Genomic DNA, 26,972 nt, shown 5'->3' with positions numbered 1-26,972 from the left:
ATAAACAACAATGATATATTTAAATAACACCTGCCTTTCAAAAATGTGCCAGTTTGTAATTTATGTTTTACAGTGAGGAAACTTATGAAGCTGCAAAAGGGCCGGCAGCTAATGGACCTTTTTGAGGACGGGTGGACCTGTAGAGAAAATGACTCTAGAGATTATTTTCACTGTAAAGTTTGCAGATATAGAAAAAGTAGATGGAAAACATTCTTTCCATTATCCTGCAGCAAAAGACTGGAACTTTAAAAATAGGAACTTTTAAATGTATTTTAAAGAATATCCTGTCTGAAACCTGCACGTTTCAGCTAAAAATGCTTATTTTATGCCAAACCTTTTGGAAATGTCAAGCTGAAAGAACTTCAGTATATTTTGTTTTTAATCATGTCCATGCCAAAAAGTTTGACAGCACTGACTCTTAGAAAGAGACAAAAAAAAATCCGGAAAAAGATTAAAACTTTAGGATATGATTTACTGGTTTTTTTTGTTTTTTGTTTTGGCAAACGCGCAAACTTTTTGTTTCAAGTCTACAAAGAATTAGCGATATCTGACAGCCCTGGCCTCCATATCAAGAATAACCTAACCTTGTTTTGGTGGTCAAAATCTTAAAATTTAAGATGTTAAAAGATTAATAAAAATAACAATGTTATTATATTCAAAATAACAGTATTTTTAATTAATATTTTAATAATTTTATTTTTAAAAATAATAATGTTATTTTTAAAATGATATTTTAAAATAATGTTACTTTTAGAATAACATTGTTAAAAACTAACATTTTAACAATGTTGTTTTCATTGTTAGCATAACAATAAAAAATATTCATTGTTATTTTAATGAATATGTTATTTAATGTAAAAGTAACACAACTTTAATTTCATTATTTTGTTTCATTAAAATATTGTGTTTAGTTATTTATTTAAAGATAAAATAAAATAGATTCTGTTATTACAATTAAAAGGACAAAATATTTTGTGGCCCCTGTTGCAACTTGACATTTTTGGCCCCCGTGCCAAAACGTTTGGACACCCCTAACTAAAACCATTGGTGTTACTGTTCATTTTGTAACCCAGATGATCAAAGAGGAACCAGACATCTCTGACCTCACCGTTTCCCTGGAGTCGAGCTTGGAGCTGATTGGTCGCCCGTGGCTGGGGCGGAGTCAGGCGAGTCTTCCAGCCACGCCCACTCACCTGCTCAGCTCTCCTTTGGATCGTTCAGGGCGGGAGACGCCGGTGAGCGTCGACTCCCTCCCTCTGGAGTGGGACCACACCGGAGACGTGGGAGGGTCATCATCGCATGAGGATGAGGAGGAAGAGGAAGAGCAGGAAGATGAAGGGGCTTACTTCAGCGCACTCTCAGGTATTTTCAAAATAAAATGCCTTTTTATTAGTTCAACAATGCCACAAATTTGGCCCTCTGATACTTTTAATAATATTTTTAGAATGAGAGTTCTTAAACAGAATACAGCAAAATTACTTGTTCTTTAATTAGCCTCTTTGGCTTTTATTTTTATTTCATAAAAGGTTGAGTCAAACATTTTGTGAATTTTTACTCAAAAACAAACTGGTCACACACATCCACTAGATTTGGATAAAAACAGCACAATTTGTAAAAAAAATTCTTATTTTCTTTGCTGAGAATAAACAAAATACATTTTATAGACTTAAAAAATGGAAAATAATAAGCCAGAAAAGGTAAATGACTGTAAAAGTTTAAATATTAGATGTTTTATTTATTGTTGTACAGGTAAAGGAGAAAGAATTCGCAATAATATTTTTAATTGGGGGGGGGGGAGAAAAAAATTGCCCTTGAATATTTATATTGGGGATTTTGGACTTTGGTGCAAAAGTTTGGACACCCCACATTTAGGGATTTATTTTTTGTTTTGATTGATTCCTGCTCTAGCAATCAATCAAAACAATTTCACTTATAATGAGACATTTTTTCCATTTTGTGAGTTAATTTCTCTGCCAATTGAACTAATATTTTTCATGAATATTAAGAAATTATTGACTTAAAACAAGCTAAAAAATAACTTTGAAGTTGGTTTGTCTTATTTCAAGTGTGCTAAGATATCTGCACTAGAAACTAGACCAAAAATACTTAGTAAGATTTTTGTGTTTTTGCAGTGCTGTGCAAGTGAGAGGATATAATGCTGCTGCTGGCGCTCTGACTAAAACCAGGAAATTAGAGCACATCACACCAGTTTTAAACTTCTACCCTGGCTCCCTGCAGCTCAGAGAATAAACTATAAAATACTGCTGTTAGTTTATAAATCACTGAACAGCTTAGTAAGAAAATACATTAAAGATCCTCTGTTGTCATAGCAACCTTCCGGACCCCTCAGGTTTTGTAGTTCTGATCTGCTCTGCGTCCTCAGAACCAGAACCAAGCATGGAGAAGCAGCATTCAGCTTCTATTCACTACAAATCTGGAACAAACTTCCAGAAAAACGCAAAACAGCCGAAACACTGAGTGCCTTTAAGTCTCGACTTAAAAACTCAGCTATTTAGAGTTGCTTTTGAAACATAATCATGAAACATTAATCAACATTTTGATGTGTAACAACAAAATGTAATGCTTAAATCATTCACTGTGTGTGCAGTGGCTTAGTATTTCTGTGTTTTTATGATGTAAAGCACTTTGAATTGCTTTGTTGCTGAAATGTGCTTTACTAATAAACTTGATTGATTAATAAACAGGAGGAGTCCTAGGATTGAACCTTGCGGTGCCTCACGTGTGATTTCTGTCCGCTTCTATGAGAAGTTAAAGCTTTTAAGAAGCTGTTGAAACGCATCTTTTTCAATAATATGTTTGATAAATTGAAGGTTGGAATTGGCCTGTAATTCTGCAGATTGTTCCTTTTTTTTTATCAGCTCCTGTTTTTAAAGTTTGTGGTAAAAAAAAACAAACACCGGATGAGTTTACCATTTGAACCAGATCAGATGCAGCGACAGGCTGAACTTTCTTAAGAGAGGTTGTGGGTATGACGTCAAGACAGAAGGAGGTTAGTCGTCTCATCAGATCCAGAGGGTGAGATTTATTTTTCGGTTTACCTCAGACGGTTCCAGGGGTCGTAGAAACTGATTTCTGAGGTGCCTTGAAGCTGCCTGTCAGATAATCCATTATTTTGAGTCATTGGTATGTTTGTCTCATTTCCAAAACCTGTGTTGGCCTTGATATTTACCTCAAGTCGATGAATCTTCGATTTTATTCAGCTTAGAGGAAGAAAAATAGAGTAAAAAGTCAAAAAAATAAATCCCACGCTTCTTAAATTTGAAGTAATCCAGTTATGAGTGTAGACACTGTAAGAATGATTATAAAAACTGGATGTATTAAATAACTTTAACAGACAAAAACTATCAAACGAGACCTGCTACACATCTTCATGTTCTGCGTAGTAAATCCACTTCCACCTCTGCTCCTCGGGCTGCAGGAAATGCTTCCAGGAAATTTCTTCCATTAGATTATAAATTAAGACACATCCACACTGCTTAATGGATTGTAAATCTTTTGGTTTTTCACAGTAATAAGATAGATAGCATTTATTGTCATTGAACAGAATTCAACGAAATTTCCATTGCAGCTCCCGTGCAAAAGGTCAAATATATACAGTATAAATAAGCAAACACACAATAATAATAATAACAATATATACAACTAAATTAACTAAAGGCCCTCAACCACACCAAAGAAGTAGCAGCAGGTCCAATTATGGCAAAGTACAGATGATGTGACAGTGCAAAGTGCAGAACAATATGGCTGTGTGGGGGTGGGGGACATGTATGTGTGACTGCGAGGTTATGATATGTGTGGGAGGGGGGGGCGGCAGGGAGTAATGGCTCTGACGGCTGTGGGGAAGAAACTGTTTCTCAGTCTATTTGTTGTAGTCCGTATATTCCTGTACCGCTTGCCTGATGGCAGCGGCACAAACAGTCTGTTTGTGCCGCTGAACAAAATATGAACAAAATTATAAAATATTCTTATAGGAGCTAAACCTGAAAGTCAAACTCATGATTCTCATGTTATGTCTTTAAGTAGCAAAGATACCTTAAAGTTTAAGAGTAATGATTGATTTTTGGGTTAAATTCAGGCTTTCAGTTAAGATGTCAGGATTTAAATTTCCGTCGAGGTTGGAACCAATACTTGATTAGCAAAATTTACTGCTGTACTGCACTGTACAATGGCTGCTGGAAAAGTCAAGTGCTTTGTTGTTCACTTACCATCCAGAAACCAATCGCTGCACCACTTCTGCTTTTCAAAGATGTACGGGTTTATAATTGCGCATCTGTTTGCAGCCATTTTCACATGTGAGTGTAAACGTTGCTTATTTAACTTTGTTAGGATAAGACTATGGTCTATAAAAACATGCTCATTACATTTTTTGCAAAAAATAATTCTTAAATAATGAGGTTTTAGTTTTGAGCTTCTTTCAGAATGAGCTGTTTTAGGGCCTTTTGTCACTTTAAGTCCAAATATGTTGCTGCTTTCCACACCCCTCAAATCAACGTTTACTCTCGCACGTGAAAATGATGCGCAATTATACAACCGTACATCTTTGAAAAGCAGAAGTGGAGCCTCCTGCACAACCAAGAAGAAGAATACAACAAGTGGTTTCTGGATGGTAAGTCAACAACAAAACAGTTCTCTTTTCCAGCAGCCATTGTACAGCTGTAAAACCAGCTGACCAAAGGTGCTAGATCTCCGCTTGTGTTGCTAGGTAACGGGTCAGTGGCTGTCAAATATCAGGAGGCTTTTGAAACAACTCATTTTCCATACACTAAAAACAACAACTTATTGCCAAAAAAACAATGCTTAAACTTTTTTTTTTCTTAAGCGATTGGGTTGATTTTAGAAAACCAAATTTTCCTGAATTGTGCACAGTAGTTCTCCCTTAACCTCCCAATAAATGTTGTTTTGCAGTTTCCAGCCTGTCTCTGGCTGTTCGCGATTGTTCATGGAGAACATCAGAAGCCACAGAAGCTCAGCCGGATCCAGAAGGACATGCTGAGCCGCCACCCGCTCTGACCAGCACGCCTCTGAAGCAGGGTTATGTACGTCTCGCGGTTCCCTCTGCGGACTGTAATACAGTCTGCGAGGCCTCGCCGTCGAGCCTGAACTCGGCTCTGATGATCTACTTGTTGTGTTTTTCCAGCTGCGGCTCATGTCCCAGTGCAGCGGGAGCATCGAGAACATAAAGAGAGTCTCTCTGATCCTCGACGATGAGGAGCAGCCAGAGGAGTTCGGCTTGACGGGCCTGAATGCCTCAGACAAACAGTCAGGTGAGATTACCGTGCAGAAAGGATTATTTATTAAGAGTGTCTGCACTGCGAGGGAGGACTCAAAACAGACATCTGCCATAAAATCTCAGAAACAGTGTAAAAGAAACCAGGTGGTGCATAAGTTATGAATGTATGCAGTCAAGGAATCGGCTCAAAAGGAAATAAATTAGAAAAATACTCATTTTAACTCATTCACTTTTGAATCTGCAGGAGGTTTTTTTATATCTTTGTAAGTCAGAAAGGAAGATACTTGAGCATAACTGCAGTTGGGTCAAAACAAAAATTAAATCTGCAGAAACTGTGATTTAGACTGAAATTAATCATTTTGACAACAGAGACGTAAAATCACGTCATTCCCAGCGTTGGGTTTTTCAGAGGAACCGTGAGGCTCTTGGTCTGTTTCTGTTTAACTGGACATGGGAACTTTGTTACAACTTTAAAATCTTTGGACATTTTAAAGAATAACTACAACTTGCTGCCAGAAAACTGATAATAAACAACAAGTGGATGTTTCTGTGGGATAATGACGCAGAATCTTTCCATAAATCCACAAAACAATGGTTCACTTAGTACAAAATAATTTGATTATCTCAGTCCTCTGATTTAAATCCTACAAAAACCTGATGGTTGGGCAAAGAGCAAATATTTTAAACTAAAGTAGTATTATCCATCTGCAACAGGGAGTTTTAATAAAATATCAACAGAAGTGATGCCAATAAGTGCGACAGCTGTCAATTTTTTTAACATTTATTTCTTAATTTGAGTTTAATGGATTTCTCTCTTTTTAATTATTCTTCTTGAGTAAAATATTACATTATTTTCAGTGTTTTTGAAGGTCTTTAATCGAAGTGTTCATCGCTTATCGTATCGTTTATCATTTATTGTGATAAATTTCTTCTCATGAGGAGAATTTTGATTTATCAATGTTGCAGTAAACTTCAATTAATGTTTAAAACGAACTGTATGTATTGTTGGGATTGTTCATTTACCAAATTTTCCACCGTTTTTTCACAGAGAGTGTCAATGACCGTAAAAATATGATTAAATGCAGTTACTGTAGGGCTGCAACGATTCCTCGATTGTTCAATTTCCTCAAGGAAAATGTATCTGCCTTGAAGCGTCGTTACGTTATGTTTTATTACTTGGCGCACGGTGTTCCAGCCAGGTGATTATTTATATTGCGCAGAGCTCTCACTTCCGTCTATGAGCTGATGCTAAGTGTTAGCAGCATAATGTCCAATTTTCAAGTTTGGTCTGGGAGGATTTCATTAATTGATGATAATGTCCGAGTTTTTATCGTTTTTCGCGGGTCCAATAAGCATCTTTAAAATAACTGGAGTACGGCAGCGTTTCTCCTCCCGGAGCTGCCGCCTGGTGGCGGTGAAGAGCGCGGCGGGTGTCTCTGTAGTTGATGTTTAAGGTAAGGTTAGCTTTACAGACGAACCGGAAAATTTATCTAATATCATCCCGGTCTCAACCTATGGGTACGTTATGGTAGATTTACCAATATTTTATTTTATAATTTTTTTATTTGATTACTCGATTAATCGTCAGAATAATCGATAAAATACTCGATTACTAAAATAATTGTTTACAACAGCCCTAAGTTACTGTAAGAAGTTTAGTGATATAAATCACACTTCTTTATGTAACTGGTATCCAAAAGAAGCTAATTATAATTTTTCAAGAGCAATATTTGTGTTTTGTATGATTGCTGTGCCATTCAATCACCTAAAGTCACCTGAAAAAGAAGCAACAAGTAGTTCTTATAACATCAGTACTATAAAATATAAAATAAAAACTTTAAGTCCATATTTCCCGGTCGTTGAAACACCAATAAGTGTTAAAAAACGGCTGAGTTTATTGATATTTGTGAGCTTTCAGGTGTGATTGAACGCTGGGAGCTGCTCCGGGCTCAGTCCAGGTGCAGCCAGCAGTCTGGCACTCTGGATCCTCAGCTGATGACCTTTGACCTGGACGACGTCACTTCCTGGCTAGAAACTGTGATCCCTGAGCTGGAGCGCCTCTCGCAGGCTGAGCCTGCAGGCAGCATAGAGGACATGGAGGCCAGAGCCAAAGAGCTGAAGGTGATGATTTAATCCGACCGTAGCGGATGGAGCTTAATCCAGATTAAGTTTTAAGGGATTTTTTATTCTTTGTTTTCTTTTTACAGGAAATGGAGAAAGTGTTTTGCCACTACAAGGCCATCATGCTGTCTGTGAACCTGCAGGCGAAGGAGGCTCCAGAAACGCAGGAGAGAGTGGCGAGAGCGAACAGAGACTGGAGCAGAGCGTGTACTGGTCTGCAGCACTGGGACCACAGCCTGAGGAGGAAGCTGATACGCTGCCAGGTGGCAAGAAAACACTTTAATAAACTAATATGTAACACAAATTCATCTTAATAAGTCGGTTTCATTCAAACTAAGACAAACTGGGTCAACTATAACTTTACAGATTTATTTAGTTGATTTCTATAAGCGAATTGGACTCAAAATGTTTCTCTTCTATATTTAGTACTTTTGTTTCACTTTGGTGCTGATTGAATACAATTTTAATCAATCAAGTTTGTCAACAAGACGGTTCAAAGTGCTTTACATCATAAAAACACAAAAATATAAAGTCATATAATAGAAACATTACATTTTGCTGCTATTATACATCAGAATATTGATTATTGTTTCATTGATTAGAAACAGTTGGGTTTTTAGTCTGTATTTAAAGGAACTCAGTGTTTCGACAGTTTTGCAGTTTTCCAGATGTTTGTTCCAGATTCGTTTGAGTGATTTTGTTAGAAATAAGATCATTGTTTAATCATTTATTGATTAATGATTTGAAATGATTGATTTTAAATGCTATGATGAAACACTAATATTTTAAAAAATAAAGTTGTAACTCGTCAGACTCGGCAAATAAAGTATTAAATATGAATAAATATGAAGATTAAGCAAAAACCCATATTGAAAAAAAACTTAAGTAAAAGCAGATTTTATAGAAATTAGTTAACAGTTTACTTCTACACCATAACTGTAGATCCAGGTTTTCTGCTACCAGAAAACCAGAAGTTGTGGTGTTCAAAGTGTGGCGCCGGGGGCCATCAGTGGCCCTCAAAATGATTTTGGGCGGTCCTCAACCACATGTCAAAAATGTTCTGAATTCTTGACATTCAGGGCGTTTCTGAGCCCCGTTGATTAGAAACGCATTTAAACAAAATATGAGGCTGCAATTTTCAGCAAAAATAAACAACTTAAAATCTGTCTAACATGTAAAAATATTAACCTTTTATCAGCTTTTTTTATTACTCAACTTTGCAAAATGAAGCAAAAGTGAGTCAAAACTTTTTCTTTTACTGTAAAAATGTACAGAAAAAAAAAAAAGAAAATTAAAATCAACCCAAAGAAATGCAGGAATTGGTTTCCTCTCATTTCAAATCTACTGTACACTGAGCTACTTTGTTTGTTTTTATTAAAATATTGTTTATGAATGAGAGGGTAAAAAACACAACAGTAATCCAATTTAAATAAAAATGTTCCTTTATGTGCTTTCAGCTTCACATTTTTTTAAAAGTGTTAATTGACTGAAAGAATCTGTGATAAAAATGATATTTAAGGAACTCGGTAAAAGAGTTTTGTAAACGACTCTTAAATAGATGCGATTTCTGCTCCTCGTAACACTGATTGAAATGTTCTCATGTTCTCTTTTCTTATTCTGACGGCCTAAAAAAGTTATAAAATAAAACATCTGTAAAAGATTTAAATCACATTTCAGTTTCTGATCTTTTATTCCTCTGTGACGCGTTTTCCCCATCTGCTGGTTTTCCTTGGATCTTTTGAACGTGCTATTAGCCGTAAGAAAATTAACTTTAGATTATTTGCCCACTTTTAAAAGGCCTGTTTTTCCCATTTCTCGTGAAACCCGTATAAAACGCTTGATCAGGTTTTAGAGTAGCATTACACAAGTTTTATGGACATCCTGCTCCTGCCAGAACGTTTTGAAAATATACTGCTATTGTCAAACTCCAAAAAAGGCCCATAAACAATGAAGCATGTGATATCTTGTTTTTGTTCAACTTTCCAGTAAATGCAGGACTTTTGTGGCGTGAAATGTTGAACTCTGAGACTTAAATTTGTCTGTGCAGGAGTTTCATGAAACTCTTCACTCTCTGCTGCTGTGGCTCGCTCAGGCAGAGAGCAGATGCTACAGCGTAGATATAAAGCATCCAGAGACGAGCGTCAGAGCCCTGAAACAGCAGGAAGACACGCTGACGGTGAGCAGCAGATTAACAGATTGGGATGAGAAATGAAGCGTTGAGACCGAAACAATTAATCGGATTAATCGGTTCTTGTAATAACTTAGTAATTCAGTAACTGATGAATCGTTACCTGGAGTTTACAGACTGAGAAAAAGGTCATTTGATGAAAAAAAACCAACATATGCAGAATGGCAATTAAGCCAAGACAGTTAAAAAAAAACAACAAATTTACATTTAAGATAAAAAACCCCCCAAAAAACTTAAAATGTAATCCACCTGGAACTCTTCAAGTGGAAAAGTTTTAGTTTCACCTGGTAAAAATTCTGTAAGAGAAAAATCATATTTTTCCTATGGAAGAAGATTACGTCCACTGGAAAAGTAAATTTAATCTTCTGAGATTAAGTTGGAATTCTGAGATTAAAACCCGAATCTTTTTTCTCAGAATTTTTACTCTAATCTCAGAAGATTTAGTTGTATTCTGAGAAGAAGTCATAATTCTGAGATTAAAGTGAGAACTCCAACTTTCTTTTCCTCAAAATTATGACCTTATTATTGCAGAATTGAATTAACCCTTCTGAAATTAAAGTGAATTATGAGGAAGAAGTCAGGATTTTTGTTCAGTGGTCTATTTATTAATCAGATAATCCAAAAAAATAATCATCAGCTCTGTAAGGTCTGAGCTTTTCACATGTTAAAAGTATCTTTTTAGCTGCAGATGTTTCCTTTGCTACAAATTATCAACTATACGCTAAAGGAGTGATGTTATTGCATTTTACACAATAAAAATATTTATTTTTTGATTTAAAAAATGACTTGATTTTTATTTTACTTGCATGTTTTAATGCATTTCTATTATTGTATAAAACAGGCAGGCTGTGTCGATGTTTTCAGCCTGTTAATCGATGGGTTAATGTGTCACTAGGTCGTCTGCAGACCTTCTTATGTCTCGCGCTGTTTGTGCTGTGCAGGAGCTGCAGGCGGATCTGCGCAGCCGGCAGGCTCACCAGGCGTCTCTGCAGGCCCTCTGGTCTCAGCTGCAGCCTGAAGATGCAGCAGAGGACTGCGACGAGGCGCAGGAGAAGCTGCATGTGACGGGCACCAAGCTGAAGCAGCTCAGGAGGAAGGTGGAGGACGACCTCCGCGCCCTGCAGCAGCGTCTGCTGGTCCAGGATCCCGGCTGTGCTGAAGCAGACCCAAAAACAGCCTCCTCCACCCAGAGGTACGTACAGAGGAGAGGTTAAATGGGAGTTAACTCTGCCTTTATCAACTTTTGTTTCTGTTCTACAGAAGAGAATCGTCCCCACCTCGATCGTTCTTCTCCCGCCTCCTTAGAGCTGCCTTCCCCCTGCAGCTGCTGCTGCTGCTCCTCCTGCTGCTGCCCTGCCTGATTCCTCTGTCGGACAGCGAGCCGGGCTGCACCCTGACCAACAACTTCGCCTGGTCCTTCTACCCCATGCTGCACTACACCAACGGCCCGCCGCCCACCTGACGGCAGCTTGTTTCCAACGAAAGACATTTCCCAACAAAACATGGGTGACTTTTCAGGAAAATGTTTTAAAGACAACCTATTGTGCTTCCTTGAACAGATTAAGATAAACAAAACATGATCACTGTCATCAGTAGAGCTTCCAGTTCTGCCTATTTTCAGCTACTTCCAGAATGTTTTAGGGTCTCTGTCACTTTAAATCCAAACAATCTGCTGATGGCCACGCCCCAAACTCAACATTTACACTGGTATGTAAAACAGATGCGCAATTATACAGCCGTACATCATGGAAAAGCAGAAGTGGAGCCTCCTGCACAATCAACAAGAATGCAGCAAGTGGTTTCTGGCCGTCAACAGCAGCCATTGTACAGCACATACAACTCTGGAAAAAATGTAAATGATCAGTTTCTCTGATTTTACTTTTTATAGGTTTATGTTTGAGTAAAATGAACATTGTTTTATTCTATGAACTACTGACATGTCTCTGAAATTACAAGCAATAATTTAGTTTTTATCTGCAGAAAATGAGAAATGGTCAAAATAACAAAAAAGATGCAGAGCTTTTAGACCTCAAATAATGCAAAGAAAACAAGTTCATTTTAATTTAGAAGCAACAATGCTGATGATTTAACTCAGGAAGAGTTCAGAAACCAATATTTGGTGGAATAACCAGGAGGTTTTGGTTCAGCGCAGTGGCCTCTTAGTTTATTCCACGGCTGTAAAACCAGCTGACCAAATGTGCTGGTTGCTAGGTAACAGTGCAGTGACGCAATAACGGGAGGCTCGTTTTCCAGACGCCAAAAAACCAGCTGGGTGATTTTTTTATGTTTGTTTTTAGAAGCAGTAGAGAATCAAATGGAAGTTCAAAAAGTACATTTGGCATAATAGGTTCTCTTTTAAAAAAAATCGATTTAAATGTTTCTTTATTTGACACAAATGGTAACATTTGCAAATGTATTTATACTATTTCTAAAAATTTACAACTAAAATCAATATATTTTAATTGGACCAACAAAGTCGTGCATAACTGAGAAATGTTTTCAAAATGTTCTGCAAATAAAAATCAAAGTTGTTGAATTCAACTTTGTGTTTCCACCTTTCCAGAAATGGAAATTAAAAAGTTCTAATTAGTAACTCTGGATTTTGTTAGAAATTGTCTGAATATGTATTTTTATTTCTGATAATTTTCTATCACACAAAATCCCAGTAAAAACATTGGAAGTTTTTAGCTGGAATGTGACAAAACGTTACAATTTGCAATCGTTTTTGAAAATTGGTTCAAATCTCGACATTCTTTGAGATCAAATCAAATTTTCCCCAACATTAAATTTTTATTAATATCTATTTATGCTTTTTCAATTTGTCATTCAGAGGCTTAAAAACTGTAAATCAAAAGGAGAAATTTTAAAAATGAAGATGGTAAAACTGCCTGACTCGTTTTAAAAATAAGGCTTGTGTTTGTACAGGTTTTTGTTTAAAACATCTGGACTAAGCAGAGCCATTTTATATCGTCATGCATTTTGTTTTATCATATTCCAGCTTTTTAAAATCTGACTTATTGTTTTTATTACTGATTCAGAGGTCAGATTTAAACCGGATTTTTCTTTAACATGACACAGAGCTCCATAATGTTTGTTTTTATACATTCAACATTTCATCGTGTTTCATGTTTGGGTTATATATTTGTGTAGAGAATGTAATGCTTTTTATTTATGACTGATTTTCTGTTAGTAAATCCTAATTGTTTTCCTTCATTCTCCATTTGCCTGATTTAATAACATTAATCAACAGAAGGCGACAGACAATACAGGTTTGAACATTTATTACTAAATGTTTTCACCAGAAATGAACAAAGATCGACAGTTTTCTGTTTTTTTTCCTACACAACCATAATACGGTTTGTTTTAAGGTGAGAAATAGGCAGAAGTCCAGAGACCAGTTTGTGGTAAATAACCGTAAATATTAAAGTGATTGTCAAAGCTGCAGAATATCACAGAAATCACCTTCATCTCGCCCAACTTTAGAACAAAACAAAAAGGAATACACTTTGATCCAACAGCTGAAATTCACAATAAAACGCAAAGTGGAGACGAATAACCCCAAATAAATCTAGAAAATATTCAATTGAGCTTCAATTTCAGTTACAAAAGTTATTATTTTCTGTCTACAATTATGCGTTTTATTCATTCCTTTTTGTTGTATTCCTTTAATCCATACATGCAAGTGCTTTGTTACCGTAAAACGTTTTTAACGAGGCACAAATGGACGTTAAAAAAATAAACTTTCAGAAATAACAGGGGTTCTGTTGGAACCGATATCCTAACTTTCATTTGCATTTTTTGTAAAAATCGGTTGAACCAGTTAGTGGCAGATATTTATTTATGCTTTGGACACTTCAGCAAGTATTTTCTGTTAAAAATGGATCACAAAATCAGCTTCATCTTAAATGAGTTCATCAACTTCCTCTGTTAAATTACACCCATTACTTTGCTTAAACTACAAATCCAAGTTCCAAATAGTTTTTACTGTTTATAAAAAGTATCGTCTGCTCTGATGTTAAACTTTGATATTCAAAGCAAAGTGTTAAGTTTATGAAGCAAAACTTTTCCTCTTTACATTGAAGAGTTAAGTATTTAATTATTGAGTCATAAAAATGGAGAAAGTGAAACAAGATGAAAGTTTGTAGCTGTTTATAAAAGACAAACTTCCTGTTTTAAGTTTTAACTTTATTAGATTGGGACTATTTAAGTAAATGCATATTTAATAATATGTTAATATTTCCAGGGTTTCTCCTAGTGTATTATAAGCCTGGCGGGCTGCCAGGCTCAGCATTGTTTATTTTAAGACCTTATACTGTGTGTTTAGGTGTAAATATTGTCTTCCATTACAAGTGATTTTTTAATATTTCCTGGCATTTATCACATTTTCTGAACTTGAGAATCTGTAGTTTGACACACTGTAGTTCCTAAAACCCAACAATCATCCAAACTGCCAAACCTTAAAGTTATATATTAAAAAAATGCATAAAATTCTGGTTTGTTATAGATCTAAAGCAGTGTAGATTCACAGTTACGGCTTCCTCAACATACTGTACCTCGGCTTTAAATTGTTTTTTAATTTCTCCATCTCATCGAATTTGTTGAATTTGATAAACACGGACAGAGAACTCCGCCATGTAAAAATCACCTAAAGTAACCAAACAGATTATTCTGCAGTCAGTTTTTGCAGGCCATGAGTTACACGATGATGACATCGCCATCTTTTATTTCAAAATCTTATATCTGCTTGGCTTCAAACACTTAAAAACTGTCTATTTGCATAAACTCGACTTAAAACGATAGTTCTAAAAAAGTTTCCAGTTCAGGAAAACAGGCTAAAGGGGAAAAGCCTTTAACATTTTTTTTGTTTTGTAGCTGAAGTGACCTGAGGAGACGTGGGTTGTCCTTGGTCCAACCCACGTCCTTGGTTGTGGGTTGTCTTTTATAATTTGAGGCAATTATAAAATTACCTCAAAAAGTGACAAAAATAACTTTTTTAACCAATATTTAAAAGAAGATTTCACCAAAGTGGTACTTTATTGGTTGGAGCTCTAATAGCAGCTTTTTCTTCTCGGTTTAAGAATCGTTCTTGTTTTGTTTTTTTTGTCATAAGTGCACATTTCTGTCCGCCAGATCCTGTTTTATGCCTCGTTGATTCACAATACTTCAATTTTTAAAGGATTAACAGCAATAAAAAAGAAGAACAGAAAAATTCTGGTTTCTGTTAAAATTCTAACAGGTTTTTAAGGCATTTCTGTTCACAAATTACACTGCAGTAAAAAACAATAAAGCTGTGAGTAGTGATGTAGAAATCTAGTGGTTTTATGTGATTTATGCAGAAAATGTTATTACTTCCAAGAATACAAGCCTTGTTGTACAGTGCTGTGAAAAGTTTATTTAATTTTTTTTGTCAATCTTTTATATTCCAGATTAAATTAAATGTAATATAATAGAAAAAATATGATTTAATTTATTCAGAGGAGTAACTAAAACATCCAACCTGATTTTATGTGAAACTGTTGACTCTGTACGTGACGTCACGGACTCCAGAACTCCGCCCACTCCGCCATGATGGACCATCGCGCTCCTTTAGAGCCTGTCTAAAAACCGACATCTATAACCTAATATCGCTTCTATTTAGTTGATTTCACTTTAAAAATGGTCCTAGGGGGCCTGCACAAATAGACAGGGATAGAAACCAAACTTGTCATTTTATTGTAGAACTTTTAAAGAAAAGATCTCAGCCGTCAATCATAATCACTGTCAGTGAAATCACTGATTCGCAGCGAACACTTTTTACAAGGCAAGAAGATTAATGTTCATTTACTTTATAAGTATTTATGATGACAGATATCAAATATCACACTGTGGCGTCTAACCGCTGGTAACCATGGAGACAGTGCCGCACCGTCATGTAGCCTAGCATGTATGGAAGAAAGTGGTTTTTTTAGTGCTGGTTTTTAGTGCTGCTCCGGTTTAAAGGGAAACGCTGATTATGACACAGTGACATGAATCATGTGGTGTGAATTCAGGCAGAGTCGGTCATTTGATCAATGTATGGGTCGGTTTCTAAGCTAATTTATGTATATGTAAATTTGACCCAAAATAATAATAATAATAGTATGTATTAATAATGAGATTTTTAGTCGATGCATTTGTTTAGAGCCGCCTAGTGGTGTGATGAGTAACTGCATGCAACGGGTCCTTCAGGCATTCTCACGGCTTCCCCCACAAAGCAGCTCGTCAATACTTTTTTTTTTTTTTTTAACTTGGGGTCATATTTTTCTAGTTCAACTATTAACAAAATACTGCAAGAACATCTAACATGTACGAATATAATTAGTAAAGTTTTCTCGTGGTTGGGCCTGTGAGTGGGTCACTTGGTGTTCATGGCTGGCCGCTCAGTCACGACACCAGCCGTGTCTTCTTTGATTTTTCAGCTGTGGGGCCCCTTGCATGCAGTTAGAAGCCACATTGTGAAGAGGGATTTATTCTGTGTCGTACTAGAAGGTGACAACCAGGCGAGGAAGGTTCCACTAGCTCTGTAAATATCACCGTCTGTGAGCCCAACCAGGTGTGTTACGTTCACGGACAAATTATCTCGATTCTAACAAGTAGAAACCATGAATAAACTGACCAGAACATTTTCCAGTTGCTCTGTCCAGTACTCCCGATCCTCACTTCCGACGTCCATCATGGCGCCTCCGGTGATTTAGTGACGTAGTTGCAAAGAGTGAATAAGCTTCCATGTTTTTTTACTCTTAATTATTTTGATGAATAATCAGATAAAAAAAAATTGCATTCTGCAGATTTTCCACTTAAGTTTTGACTAGAACATGTTTAAAGAAATTATTTAATCTTTTATGCAAAATGTAAAACTTTTAAGACCGTTTTGTATTTGAATATGTTGCTCTTTCAGCAAATTGCCTTTTTTTTAGTCTTGATACTCCAGTTAACGATTAATTGCCACAAATCTGTCAGATTTAGGTCCCTCCAAAATTAAGCTTTTTACTTTAAGTATAATATTTGGAACTAATTTTATAAGAGGGGCCTTTAAATTTATTTTTGCCCATTTTTTGTTCTAATTTTTGAATCATGAACTCTGACCTTTAAGATAAGTGGGGCCTGCACTACTGTAGATCTATTTTAAATTTTTTTGTGAACTCGTGGATTATTCTTTGACTCATCTTTGGATAATTGTTATATAAAAACTTTGAGAAATGTACTTTTTCACATAGGTCCAGGTTGGTTTGCAAAGCTCTTTTTTCCTCTCAGTAAATAAAATCATAGACAAAAATACTATTTGAATCTAATCAAGTTCTTTTTGCTATTAAAAGTTGTGACAAAGCAACTACAGGAGTAAAATAACGTACCACTGTATGTCACGGTGAAAGCTGAGCGATCCACGATGATTAATATGATGCCCTATATGTTAGAAGCAAGAGTTCAGAAGTTGAAAGTGCTGACGCTGCGTGTCAGAATGACGGTTTGTTTCCAGGTCCGGTCCGTCCTCTGAGAACTCACCAGCAGCAGTGCACAGTGTGTTGAAGATTCACCAGTGGTCAGAGATTCCTGCTCTCGGTCTTTGCAGACTGCTCCCGAAAAGCGTCGGTCCAGTGAGAGGTCGTGGGATCCGAGCTTTAATCTGAACACTGGGCTTCGACCCCGACTCCAGCGCTGCTGGGAGTCCAGGTGTTGGACGGGCCGCCGCCAGACGCCGGCTCCGGCTGATCCGTGGACTCCTGCTGAGCGGGCCGGCGAGGGAGGCGGGAGCTGTGCATGATGTGAGCGTCCAGCATCTCCAGCAGCAGGTCGTACAAAGGCACGATGTTCTTCATCTTCATGCAGTGCAGGTGGTCCATGCCTTTGTTACTGCACAATCGAAGAAGAAAGGCCAACAAGTTATAAGTTTCACACCTTAAAAACAACTACAAAATATAATCCATGCTACTGGGATATACCGTATCACCACAGCACGCCAACCAGTTTCATAAGTTTTTTAATGAAACATTAATTTGGAAACTTGTTTTTGTTACTTATATGAATTATTGTCATTTTGGTTCTTAAAAGTACCAAAATTTCCACTTAACTTTATATTTTGGTTCATCTGATGATGTAATTTTTAAATATTCATATTTTGATCAGTTACCCAATACCTTTTACCAGATTCTTTTTTTTACTCTCGAGTAAAAATATTAAGTAGTGCTGCTCTTACTCTTACTTTAGTTTTGGGGACTCAACCATCTCATTCTTAGATGATGGCTTTGTCCTCTAAACCCAAATAAGCTGCTGCTGGCCTCGGCCCCAAATCAACATTTACACTCACTTGTGAAAATGTCTGCAAACAGATTCACAATCATACAACCGTACAGCGTCGAAAAGCATTAGTATTGCCTCCTGCACAACCAACAAGAATGTAATAAGTGGTTTCTGGATTGTAAGTCGACAACAAACCACTTGTCTTTTTCAGCAGCCATTGTGCAGCTGACCAAACATGCTGGAGGTCAGCGTGGGTTGCTAGGTAACAATCTGAAGGTTTTTGAATTAACACCAAAGATATTAACCTATTGCTAAACAAAAACTGGGTGGATTTTTTTCAACACTTGGGCTGATTTAGAAGCAGTAGAAACGTATAAAAATGTCCAAAATATGAATTTTGTATAATAAATCCCCTTTAAATATTCACCGTGTTCCAAGCTATTGCTCTAAATGTAACCATTTTTGTAGCCTCCAGGAGGTTTTCTACCAGAATGACTCTTTATTTCATTCCATCCATCTTCTCCTAAACTCTGATGGCCCCACAGCATGATGCTGCTGTTACATGTTTTTCACTTTTATTTGCTGTACATCTGCATCTTCTTCCCTTCCGCTTCTTCACACGTTTTGCACCATTTTGTGTCAGTCCGACATTAAAGTGTTTTTGCAGCATCACGGCGTCGGTGAACAGTTTACCTGACATGGCGGATGTGTGAGAGCAGCATCAGGAGGTGGGCGAGGCGCGTGTACTGCTGGCGGAAGGTCAGGCCGCTTTTGGCGATGGCCCACACCAGAGCGTCGGTGACCGAGTCCAGCAGGCGCAGCAGCTTGGAGCGACTCTGCAGCTCCTCGCTGCCTTCGTTTGAGCTCAGGCACATGTCTGGTCACAAAAACAAAGATCACAGCTAGCCGCGCAAACTCCAATTGTCCAAGAAACGACGACGAAAAGTCTACAGCTACAGCGAAGCTTAAAATGAGAGCGGAAAACTGACCTCATTTGATTCCTGTGGTGAAACGTAATAAACATGTAAAAATAATTATTTCAGCTTCTATTCAAATGAAAATGAAGCAGATAAATTATTTTTCTTGTGACCAATCACATGCAAAACGGATTGAGAAGTGCGTGATGGTGAAACGCCAAAGAAAGACGCAGCTTGTGTTTATGGAGGTCAGCGATCAAATGATCGGACCGGAAAACAAAGCACTCAAAGGATCTGATATGGATTTGCTGTGAACAAATTCATTATGTAGTAAATCTCTTTAAAAGCACTTGAACACATTTCCTTCTCAGAATACGCATTATGACCACATCCTGCAGTCTTTTAGCAGCTGCAGAACTGCTAAAATTACAACCAGAGTCCTGCTAATCCGTCTTTTACACAGCTTAATGTTCCCCGTCAAGTTTATCACTTATAGAGCATAAAAACAAGTGAAGAGGAGCTTCATGTCTCCCTGAAGAAGCTGCCTTTATGCTCCAGATTTGGCATAAAGACACCCACAGAGCGCTGCTGAGTTTTTTTCCACTCTGCATTCCGTCTGCACATTGGGTTCGCGTCAGGATGCTGGATCTGCTGGACATGCCGTCGTGTCATTTTTTGCTCCAATCAAACCGCCGCATTTAAGGTTACAACTGTAAATATATATGCTTTAAGAGCTCAAGACTTATTCAAACTGAACACAAAATGTCACTTTTGATGCAAACTGAAGTCTCATGATTATCAAACTGCTTCATGAGAAAAACCCTTAGTGTTTAGTAGAGAAGCAGCTCCTCACTTTTATAAACTACAGGTTTTAATGGAGGTCAAGTCTGGCAACTAGGATGGAAAATCTTCTGAAACCAAACTATGCTGGACTTTAAGGAATGTCCAAAAGTCACTCAAACTTCAGAGTGTCAGATATTTTACCTCAGCTTTTCCTAATGAATCCAGTTCAGCTCTTTGGCTCATTTTATTTATGAGCTGCTATTTAATTACAATAAATTATTCCCAGCAGATTTAGGCTTGAAGTAATAATTTAGTTTTACAAACATGTTTCTTTTTACTGATTTTATCATCCAGAGTCCCAATTTTAGCAGTGATGAGGACCATTGTAGTCCGGGGGGAAAAGCAGTAAATTTCATCCGAAAAACTCAGAACTTCGTGAGAAAAGGGAAATCTCTGACTTTGAGTTTTTCTCGCAAATTTTAGGTTTTCAAACTTCTGAGTTTTAAAAGTAAAGATTTTTTTGAGAATTTCAAAAACTTAGGAATTTCTGAGTTTTTTCCTAGTAAAAAACTCAGAGCCGTTTTTTTAAATCAAATTTTTGATTTTTCACTCAGCAATTTCCTTAGTTTTTTTTCTATAAAATTTCTCAAGTCAAAAATAATTTCTATCAATTTTTAGATCTTTAAAACTCAAAATTGTCCATATTTTTCCCCCTTTAAAATTTTTGAGGATATATGAACATTTCAGGATTTTTTAAGCATTTTGGGGTTTTTTTAGATTTATTTGGTGAAAATTTACTCCTTTTTTCTGTCTACAATAATTATTACGGGGTTTCCTCTAGGATTTATTTATTTATTTATTTTTATACATGAAGGCCAAACTATATTGATTAACTACATCGTTGCTGTTCAAAAGCAACAAACATCAACATTAGTTTCACATTTTCAAGGTTTGAACTAAAAGTAAAATTCAACTCAACCTTCCTTTGGTGCCGATCAGTCGCCTTTTCTCTCCCTCTACTCAAACTCCTTCTTCATTCCCGAAAGCGTTGCAGCGCACAACAGCCAGCGGTGTTGGTTTTTCAAAATAAAGTCATTTTTAATGTTTCATAATATTTAAATTCACTTCAGGCAAATCGATCACTTCCTTTTGTTGTTTTAACATGTATATAAAGCAACTTATTTCTGAAGGAGTGCCGGCTTTTATTCTGTATTGTTGATCAATTACATGTAGAGGAAACCCTGGATTATCATTACCGATTATAAGAGGTTTCTTTTATTAAAATATTATCACTGCTGAACTGAAACCTGCTGGGTTTGGACCGCCTGCCTTCCTCAGGAATCTCCTGGCGGTTGTTGATCATTTCGTTTTCCTGCCGCCGTGAAACGGTGAAACTGCTGTTTCATCACTGGTAATTTTGCCAACTTTGCCTCAAGCTGCATTTCTAGGAGCATTCAGGGCCTTTGCTACATTTTTCTCCCTCTTTTTTTTTGAACAAGACAAAAATCTCTTCTCAGAACTATTTGGAGGATTCTGCCGACTCAGGCGTATTTCGAAGAAGCAATAAAATGTTAAACAGTCCAGATGTTTGTGGCGTTCCATGTCATTCTCACCTAACGCAGCAAAAGAGACGTTAAAGAGGCGAATAAGACACGCGTCAGAGCAAATGTGTAAGAAATGTCCTCCAGAGAGGATTTCTTCCAGAACATTAAAGTCATTTTAAGACGGCAAAGTAAAACTTTATGGAAGAGGATTAGGGCCGCTGGGAAAGAACAAGCGAGAATTACTTTTTTTCTTAGATTAAAAGTCAAAATTCTGAGATCGAAGTCAAAATTTGAAGTGGGAAAAAAGAAAAAAACTCTGAATTCTGAGATAAAAGTTTTTAAAAAACGTAAAAATTCTGAGATTAAAAAAAAAAACTACAAAAAGTTTTTTCCAGTTGGTTCAGAAAGTGCAATTAGGAATTTAAAAAAATAACATATCAAATGCTTTATCGATCCCAAAGGAAAATGAAATGTTGTAACTCATATTGACTAAAATTCTTCAGTGTTGCTGTAGATTAGCGCTAATCTAGCAGGAATAAATATAGATATTTATCAGATTGGTGCATCTCTGGTGTAAATAGAGAAAAATTAACCTGCTACAGCAGCATGAAAAGTCACAATTCTGAGATTGAAGTCAAAATTTGAAGGGGGGGGAACTGAATTCTGAGATAAAAAATTATTTTAAAAATGTCAAAATTCTGAGATTAAGGTCGAAATTCGAGTTTAAAGTCAAAATTCGAGAGGGGGAAAAAGAAACAAAATCTGAATTCTGAGATAAAAGTTTTTAAAAAATGTCAAAATTCTGGGATTAAAGTCAAAATTTGAAGGGGAGGAGGGAATCAGGATTCTTAGATAAAAGTAAAAATTCTGAGGAAAAAAAGCCAAAATTCTGGGATTAAAGTCAAAGTCTGAGAAAAAGTCAGAATTAAACAAATAAAGACAAAATTCTGAAATTGTCAGAATTTTTAAAGTCCCATTTCTGTAAAATGTTTTTTTTTCTTTCCTGAGGTCTTAATCTTCTTTTGTAAAATTTTGTGTTCAACTTAAAATATCTGTAGTTAAACCACAAATCGGAGCAGTTTTGATAATCCTTGATTGTTTTCTTTCTTGTATAAAATCTCACATGACCAAAAAATTCCTAAAACTCCAATTTTTTAAAAATAAATTCCTCTAAACAAACACATCCAGGCTGAATGTTTTACTTATTGCTTTCTTTACATTCAGTAAAATAAAACTAACTGTGATGAAACATTGTATTCGTCGGAGCAGAAAAGGCTGTTTTTTTGAGTTTTTTTATTCTTGGCTCCTGTTGAGCCTCCAGTGAAACGTGCCGCCATGTTTCATCCGTGACGTCAGCAGCAGCGAACGTCGGCCCACACAGACGCGCTTCACTCACTGGAATTGAGGAGGATCATGGCCTTGAGGCAGACGTACTCCTCCCTCGTCAGCTTGAGCTCTCTCACTCTGGACGTGGCGGCGATCAGCATGTCAAAGATCTCCACGAAGCCCTGGACGCAGCTGCCCTCCTCCCTGCCACACACAAACAAACACACACAGATCCCGCTGCAAACGCTGGTATTTATGCAGAACGATTCAGGACAATCAATCTATCAGAACCAGAGCAAAAAATACAAAGAAAAGGTTAGAAAGCCTGGAGAAAACCCGATCAGAGCCATTTTAAATAATCACAACAATGAAAGTTAATCGTTTGCACAGTGTCGTGTCTGTATATCTGCACAAATATGGCAATAACATTTACGTGCAATTTGCACCGACTCATCACACTGCAAAATCACAAAATCTTACCAAGTATTTTTGGTTCAGTTTAGTGCAAATATCTCAGTTCACTTGAAACAAGAGAAAACTAACTTATGAGTATCTTTCCAGCAAGATATAGGAGTCAATAATTACTTAATATTAATGAGAAAAGGAGATAAAACTAGACAAAAGAAATACTTTGTAATACTTTTTGCAGTGCATGGAAATGACAATTTTAGATCTTTCAAACTCAAATTTCCATGTTTTTTTTTCTATAAAATTTCTGAGATTTATCAAAATTGTAGTTTTTTTCTAGCATCTTTTGGAATTTTTCAAACTCAGAAATTTCCATGATTTTTTAAATAAAATTTCTGATATTTATCAAACTTTGAGTTTTTTGTAGCAAATTATTTTTGTCTAGTTTTAATGCAAATATCTTGAAACTTGAAATAAGACAGAACTAAATTATAAGTAACTTGAGAAAAATGTTAAGTGAAATAATCTTATAGCAAAGCATTGTTATAAAATTAAAACAATGCTATAATCTACAGAAATATCAGTATTTGTATTTTTACTGATGTTTTAAAAAATACAAATATATACTTCAGGAATTAAAAAACAAGTCAAGTCACAACAAAATTTAAAGAAGAAATATTTCCATCTAAAATTGTGCAATGAAAACAAATATGATGAAAATAAGGCATAAAATATATTTTATCTATATAAAATAAGTGGAACTAGTACTTTTGTTGCCAATATTAAATCAATAATTGACGCAAAAAAGCTCCTACTTTTGCTTTAAAGTTATTTGTGAGTTAATTTTGTCTTATTTAATTTTTCTAAGATATTTGCACTAAAAACCAGAACAAATATACTTCGTAAGATTTAGTTTCTGTTTTGTTGTTTTGCAGTGCGGGCGCACAAATTTAAATTCAGTGCGTTTTTTTTCTCTAATCAATACAGGATCAAACATACTAGATCAGAAATGATTAATCGTTATAAATCGATTTCTGAAGTAATCTTCAAATAATTTAGTAATTAATCGACTCAAAACAGGACATTTTGTAATCATTATCCCAAAACTGTATGAAAAATATACAAAATTAGAATTTTAGTTTAAAAAATATATTTTCTTATTCAAAAATGAATTAAGTTATTTGGATATTTAATGTATTTCTAATATTGTATACATGAAAAATCTGCAGAATGTGTCCAATGTTTATCCCTGTACTTGTACAAATAATCGGTAGATGAATCAATTACTCAAATAATCGTTAACTGTAACCCTAAAATATAAACGCACCGACTGAAATATTTGGTTAAATGTCCTCTAACAAGTCGCGTCTAAACAATAGTTAGGTTTTCTTTGGTGGCATTCAGAGCGCTCCGTGTGGAATTCTGGCTCTGATGTTTGACCGTCTAGAATGAGATGTTCCGGTTCCTCATGCAGAACGCTTCGTTTCCTGGCATCCATCTGTGCTTTCATTCATTCTCCACTCACAAGGGTTGAAGTTGGCATTTAGAACTTTGACTCGGTGCAGAGAAGAGATTTTGCTTGTGATGCGTTTGGAAACCTTTGAGAAAATCTTCAAATCAACGCAATAAAACAGAAAATCAACCGTAATAATTACGGTCTGAATCAAAGCGGTAGTGGTACCGGCTCAGGCAGAGGTCGGGGGAGAAGATGAGTTTCCCTGGATGGTCCAAGGATCTCCACATCAATCCCATCATCAGCACCTCCAGCCAGCAGCACTCCAGCAGATGGACCTGGTCCAGCAGACAGAGCTCCACAAAGCCTGAGGAGAACGACTTCAGTTTGAGTTAACGTCTCCCTGCTGATGGTGCAAACCGACCCTGAAACTCCTGAAAAACGTTTAACGCAATTAAAGATGTCAGTACTGATGTAAACAGAAGCAGAAATCTAAGGATGGTATTGAATTTGCAGAATTAGAGCTGTTTAATAAGAAGAGACTAAAGTCAGGCATCGCAGTAAAAACCAAGAACTTAGTGGTCGGGTTGGAGTCGGAGCTTTTTCTGTCTTGATCTGTTTTTAGTTTGGCTTTGAGGCATTTTGAACGAAAAATCAGACTCAGAAATCTGACTTCTGAGAGCAAAAGAAGGAACATTTGAGAGGAAGAGTCATAATTCTGAGATTAAATGTCTGAATTCTGAGATGAAAAGTCAAAATTCTCAGAAAATTTGAGATGAAAAATCATAATTCTGAGGAAAAGTCAGAATGTTGAGAGCAATTGTTGACTGTGTCCAATGACTTTGTATTTTTATGATGTTAAGCTTTTGTTGCTGAAAGGCGCTATGCAAAATAAAACTTGACTTGATTTTGAGCAAAGTTAGAATTTTGTGAAAAGTCATAATCCTGAGATTAAAGTCAGATTTATTATTTTTTTAATTCCTGTTCTGTAGCATCGTGACGAAGCTACAGAGACGGTTTCTGTCAACGACGTGCTGAGGAAGTCTGAGGCATCGCAGTCATGACCGACTGACAGCAAACGCCTCTGAATGTGAAAAGAAAATATTCCAGCTGCTTAACAAAAAAAAAAAAGCCAGACTCATTTTACAAACTGGTTTGTTTTGGATATTTTTCTGCTCATGTAAAGCACATTTGTACCTGTGACTTCAACACAAACGGCTCACATTAGCTGTAAAAAGGTGTCGAGTCATTTCATTTCAGCCTGAAAGAGTCTAATTTGATAAAACGCCGTTTTGCTCCAAACATTCGCTCAGTTTTACGTTTTAATTTGAGGAGAAAGGTTCACACGCTACATAAAGCAGAGACAATGGCTGGATTCACCAGACACAAACGGTTTCATCACATTACCACAAATCTGGACTTTGCTCATGAAGATGATTTTGTAATAAGTGTCAGATCACTCCAGTAAAAACTAATTACTCCAAAATCTTTACCAACTACAAACCAGCGGCTCTCCATTTTACATGAAAACTATTTAATTTACAGGATTAATTTCTTAGCATGGGTTTTTTTTTGTATAAATCATGAGAATAAAAGATTTAATTAGATGAAATATTTAGATTTTGCTGCTGTAGCAGATTCATTTTGCTCCATTTACACCGATCTGATAAATAAATATCTGCATTTATTCCTGCTAGATTAGAGCTAATCTACAGTAACACTGAAGAATTTTAATTAATGAGTTACAACAACATTTCATTTTCCTTTGGGCTCAATAAAGTATTTGATACATTATTTTTTAAATTCCTAATTGCACTTTCTGAACCAACTGGAGCATTTTTTTTGTAGTTTTTTTTTTTTTTTTTACGTTTGACGAAAGCAGTCAACCTATTTTTTTGCAATTAAATATTTTTTAAAAGTATAATCACAGATAACACACAAAAAGAAAAAAAAACAGACAAAATCTATTTTTTTCAGTTTCTTATTTTCTTACTTCTAATTGCACCAAAGGAACAAATTAAAGTTGTTTTTTGACCAACATATTTAGGAAGATATTACCGTCGCACCACCTTTGCTTGTCTTTGGTACGAAATTCGGACTCGGGTCCCAGAATAAGAAATTCAATACACAAATAAAAAAATGTTTAAATTAAATGTGCTGTACTGGTGCAAAATTACCAAATAAATTTATAATTCAGAACATTTCTGTTGGTCTAAAAAAAGGAAGGTCTTGCGTCAGTTCACTGAATCGGATCAGTCGATACTAAACTTCAGACATGGGAACCGGAAGTGAAACGTGGATCCCTAAGTTACATCTTAAGTTCTGCTTTAGCCGACCTGAACGGGGCTCCGGCCGCCGACCCGTACCTGGAATCTTCTTGGCCCAGCTGATCATGTGAACCAGCTCCTTATCGGCCAGGTTGGTGAGTGACATCATCACGTCTGCTTCCGTCAGCGGCCTCTTCATGTCCTTCATGAGGTAGATGTCTGGCGGCTCCGCCTCCACGATCCGCTCGATCAGCTGCTCCGGCGTCAGTCCAGGTTCTACAGGCTCGTTTAACGAACTCTCCACCGGCCGGCTTAACACCCTGGGTCTGCTCACTCGCCCCTGGGCGGACAACCGGGTCACTCGCCTCACCAGCGTGCTCCTGCAGTTCCCACGCTCCTTACGGATCCCTTCAAAACCAGAACCCACACTTAATTACTCCAGGTTTTTCACTGTAAAA

The 26,972-nt window shown here is 36.5% G+C and overlaps 2 protein-coding genes across 11 annotated transcripts in view; one reads left to right on the top strand and one right to left on the bottom strand.

The window, feature by feature from the left end:
* Positions 1-11,149, top strand: part of syne2a (spectrin repeat containing, nuclear envelope 2a) — a 135,476-nt gene extending 124,327 nt beyond the window's left edge. For all 10 annotated transcript variants that reach the window (XM_028041155.1, XM_028041160.1, XM_028041163.1 and 7 more), the window contains 8 exons: positions 1,074-1,362; positions 4,927-5,057; positions 5,159-5,285; positions 7,170-7,372; positions 7,459-7,635; positions 9,420-9,548; positions 10,502-10,752; positions 10,821-11,149. In XM_028041155.1, the coding sequence (XP_027896956.1) occupies positions 1,074-1,362; positions 4,927-5,057; positions 5,159-5,285; positions 7,170-7,372; positions 7,459-7,635; positions 9,420-9,548; positions 10,502-10,752; positions 10,821-11,022 (1,509 nt within the window). In that variant the 3' untranslated portion in view covers positions 11,023-11,149. The remainder of the gene's footprint in view (positions 1-1,073; positions 1,363-4,926; positions 5,058-5,158; positions 5,286-7,169; positions 7,373-7,458; positions 7,636-9,419; positions 9,549-10,501; positions 10,753-10,820) is intronic.
* A 1,675-nt stretch (positions 11,150-12,824) lies between these two features.
* esr2a (estrogen receptor 2a) overlaps positions 12,825-26,972 on the bottom strand; it is a 28,611-nt gene continuing 14,463 nt past the window's right edge. The window contains exons 5-9 of the mRNA XM_028039998.1: positions 26,614-26,922; positions 24,476-24,614; positions 22,457-22,590; positions 18,510-18,693; positions 12,825-17,429 (exon numbers count right to left, since the gene is read on the bottom strand). Coding sequence (XP_027895799.1) covers positions 17,198-17,429; positions 18,510-18,693; positions 22,457-22,590; positions 24,476-24,614; positions 26,614-26,922 — 998 coding nt within the window. The 3' untranslated portion in view covers positions 12,825-17,197. The remainder of the gene's footprint in view (positions 17,430-18,509; positions 18,694-22,456; positions 22,591-24,475; positions 24,615-26,613; positions 26,923-26,972) is intronic.

The sequence above is a fragment of the Xiphophorus couchianus genome, chromosome 15 (genome assembly GCF_001444195.1).
Source record: "Xiphophorus couchianus chromosome 15, X_couchianus-1.0, whole genome shotgun sequence".
NCBI classification, from domain to species: domain Eukaryota; kingdom Metazoa; phylum Chordata; class Actinopteri; order Cyprinodontiformes; family Poeciliidae; genus Xiphophorus; species Xiphophorus couchianus.
This window is presented reverse-complemented; position numbering and strand designations above follow the sequence as displayed.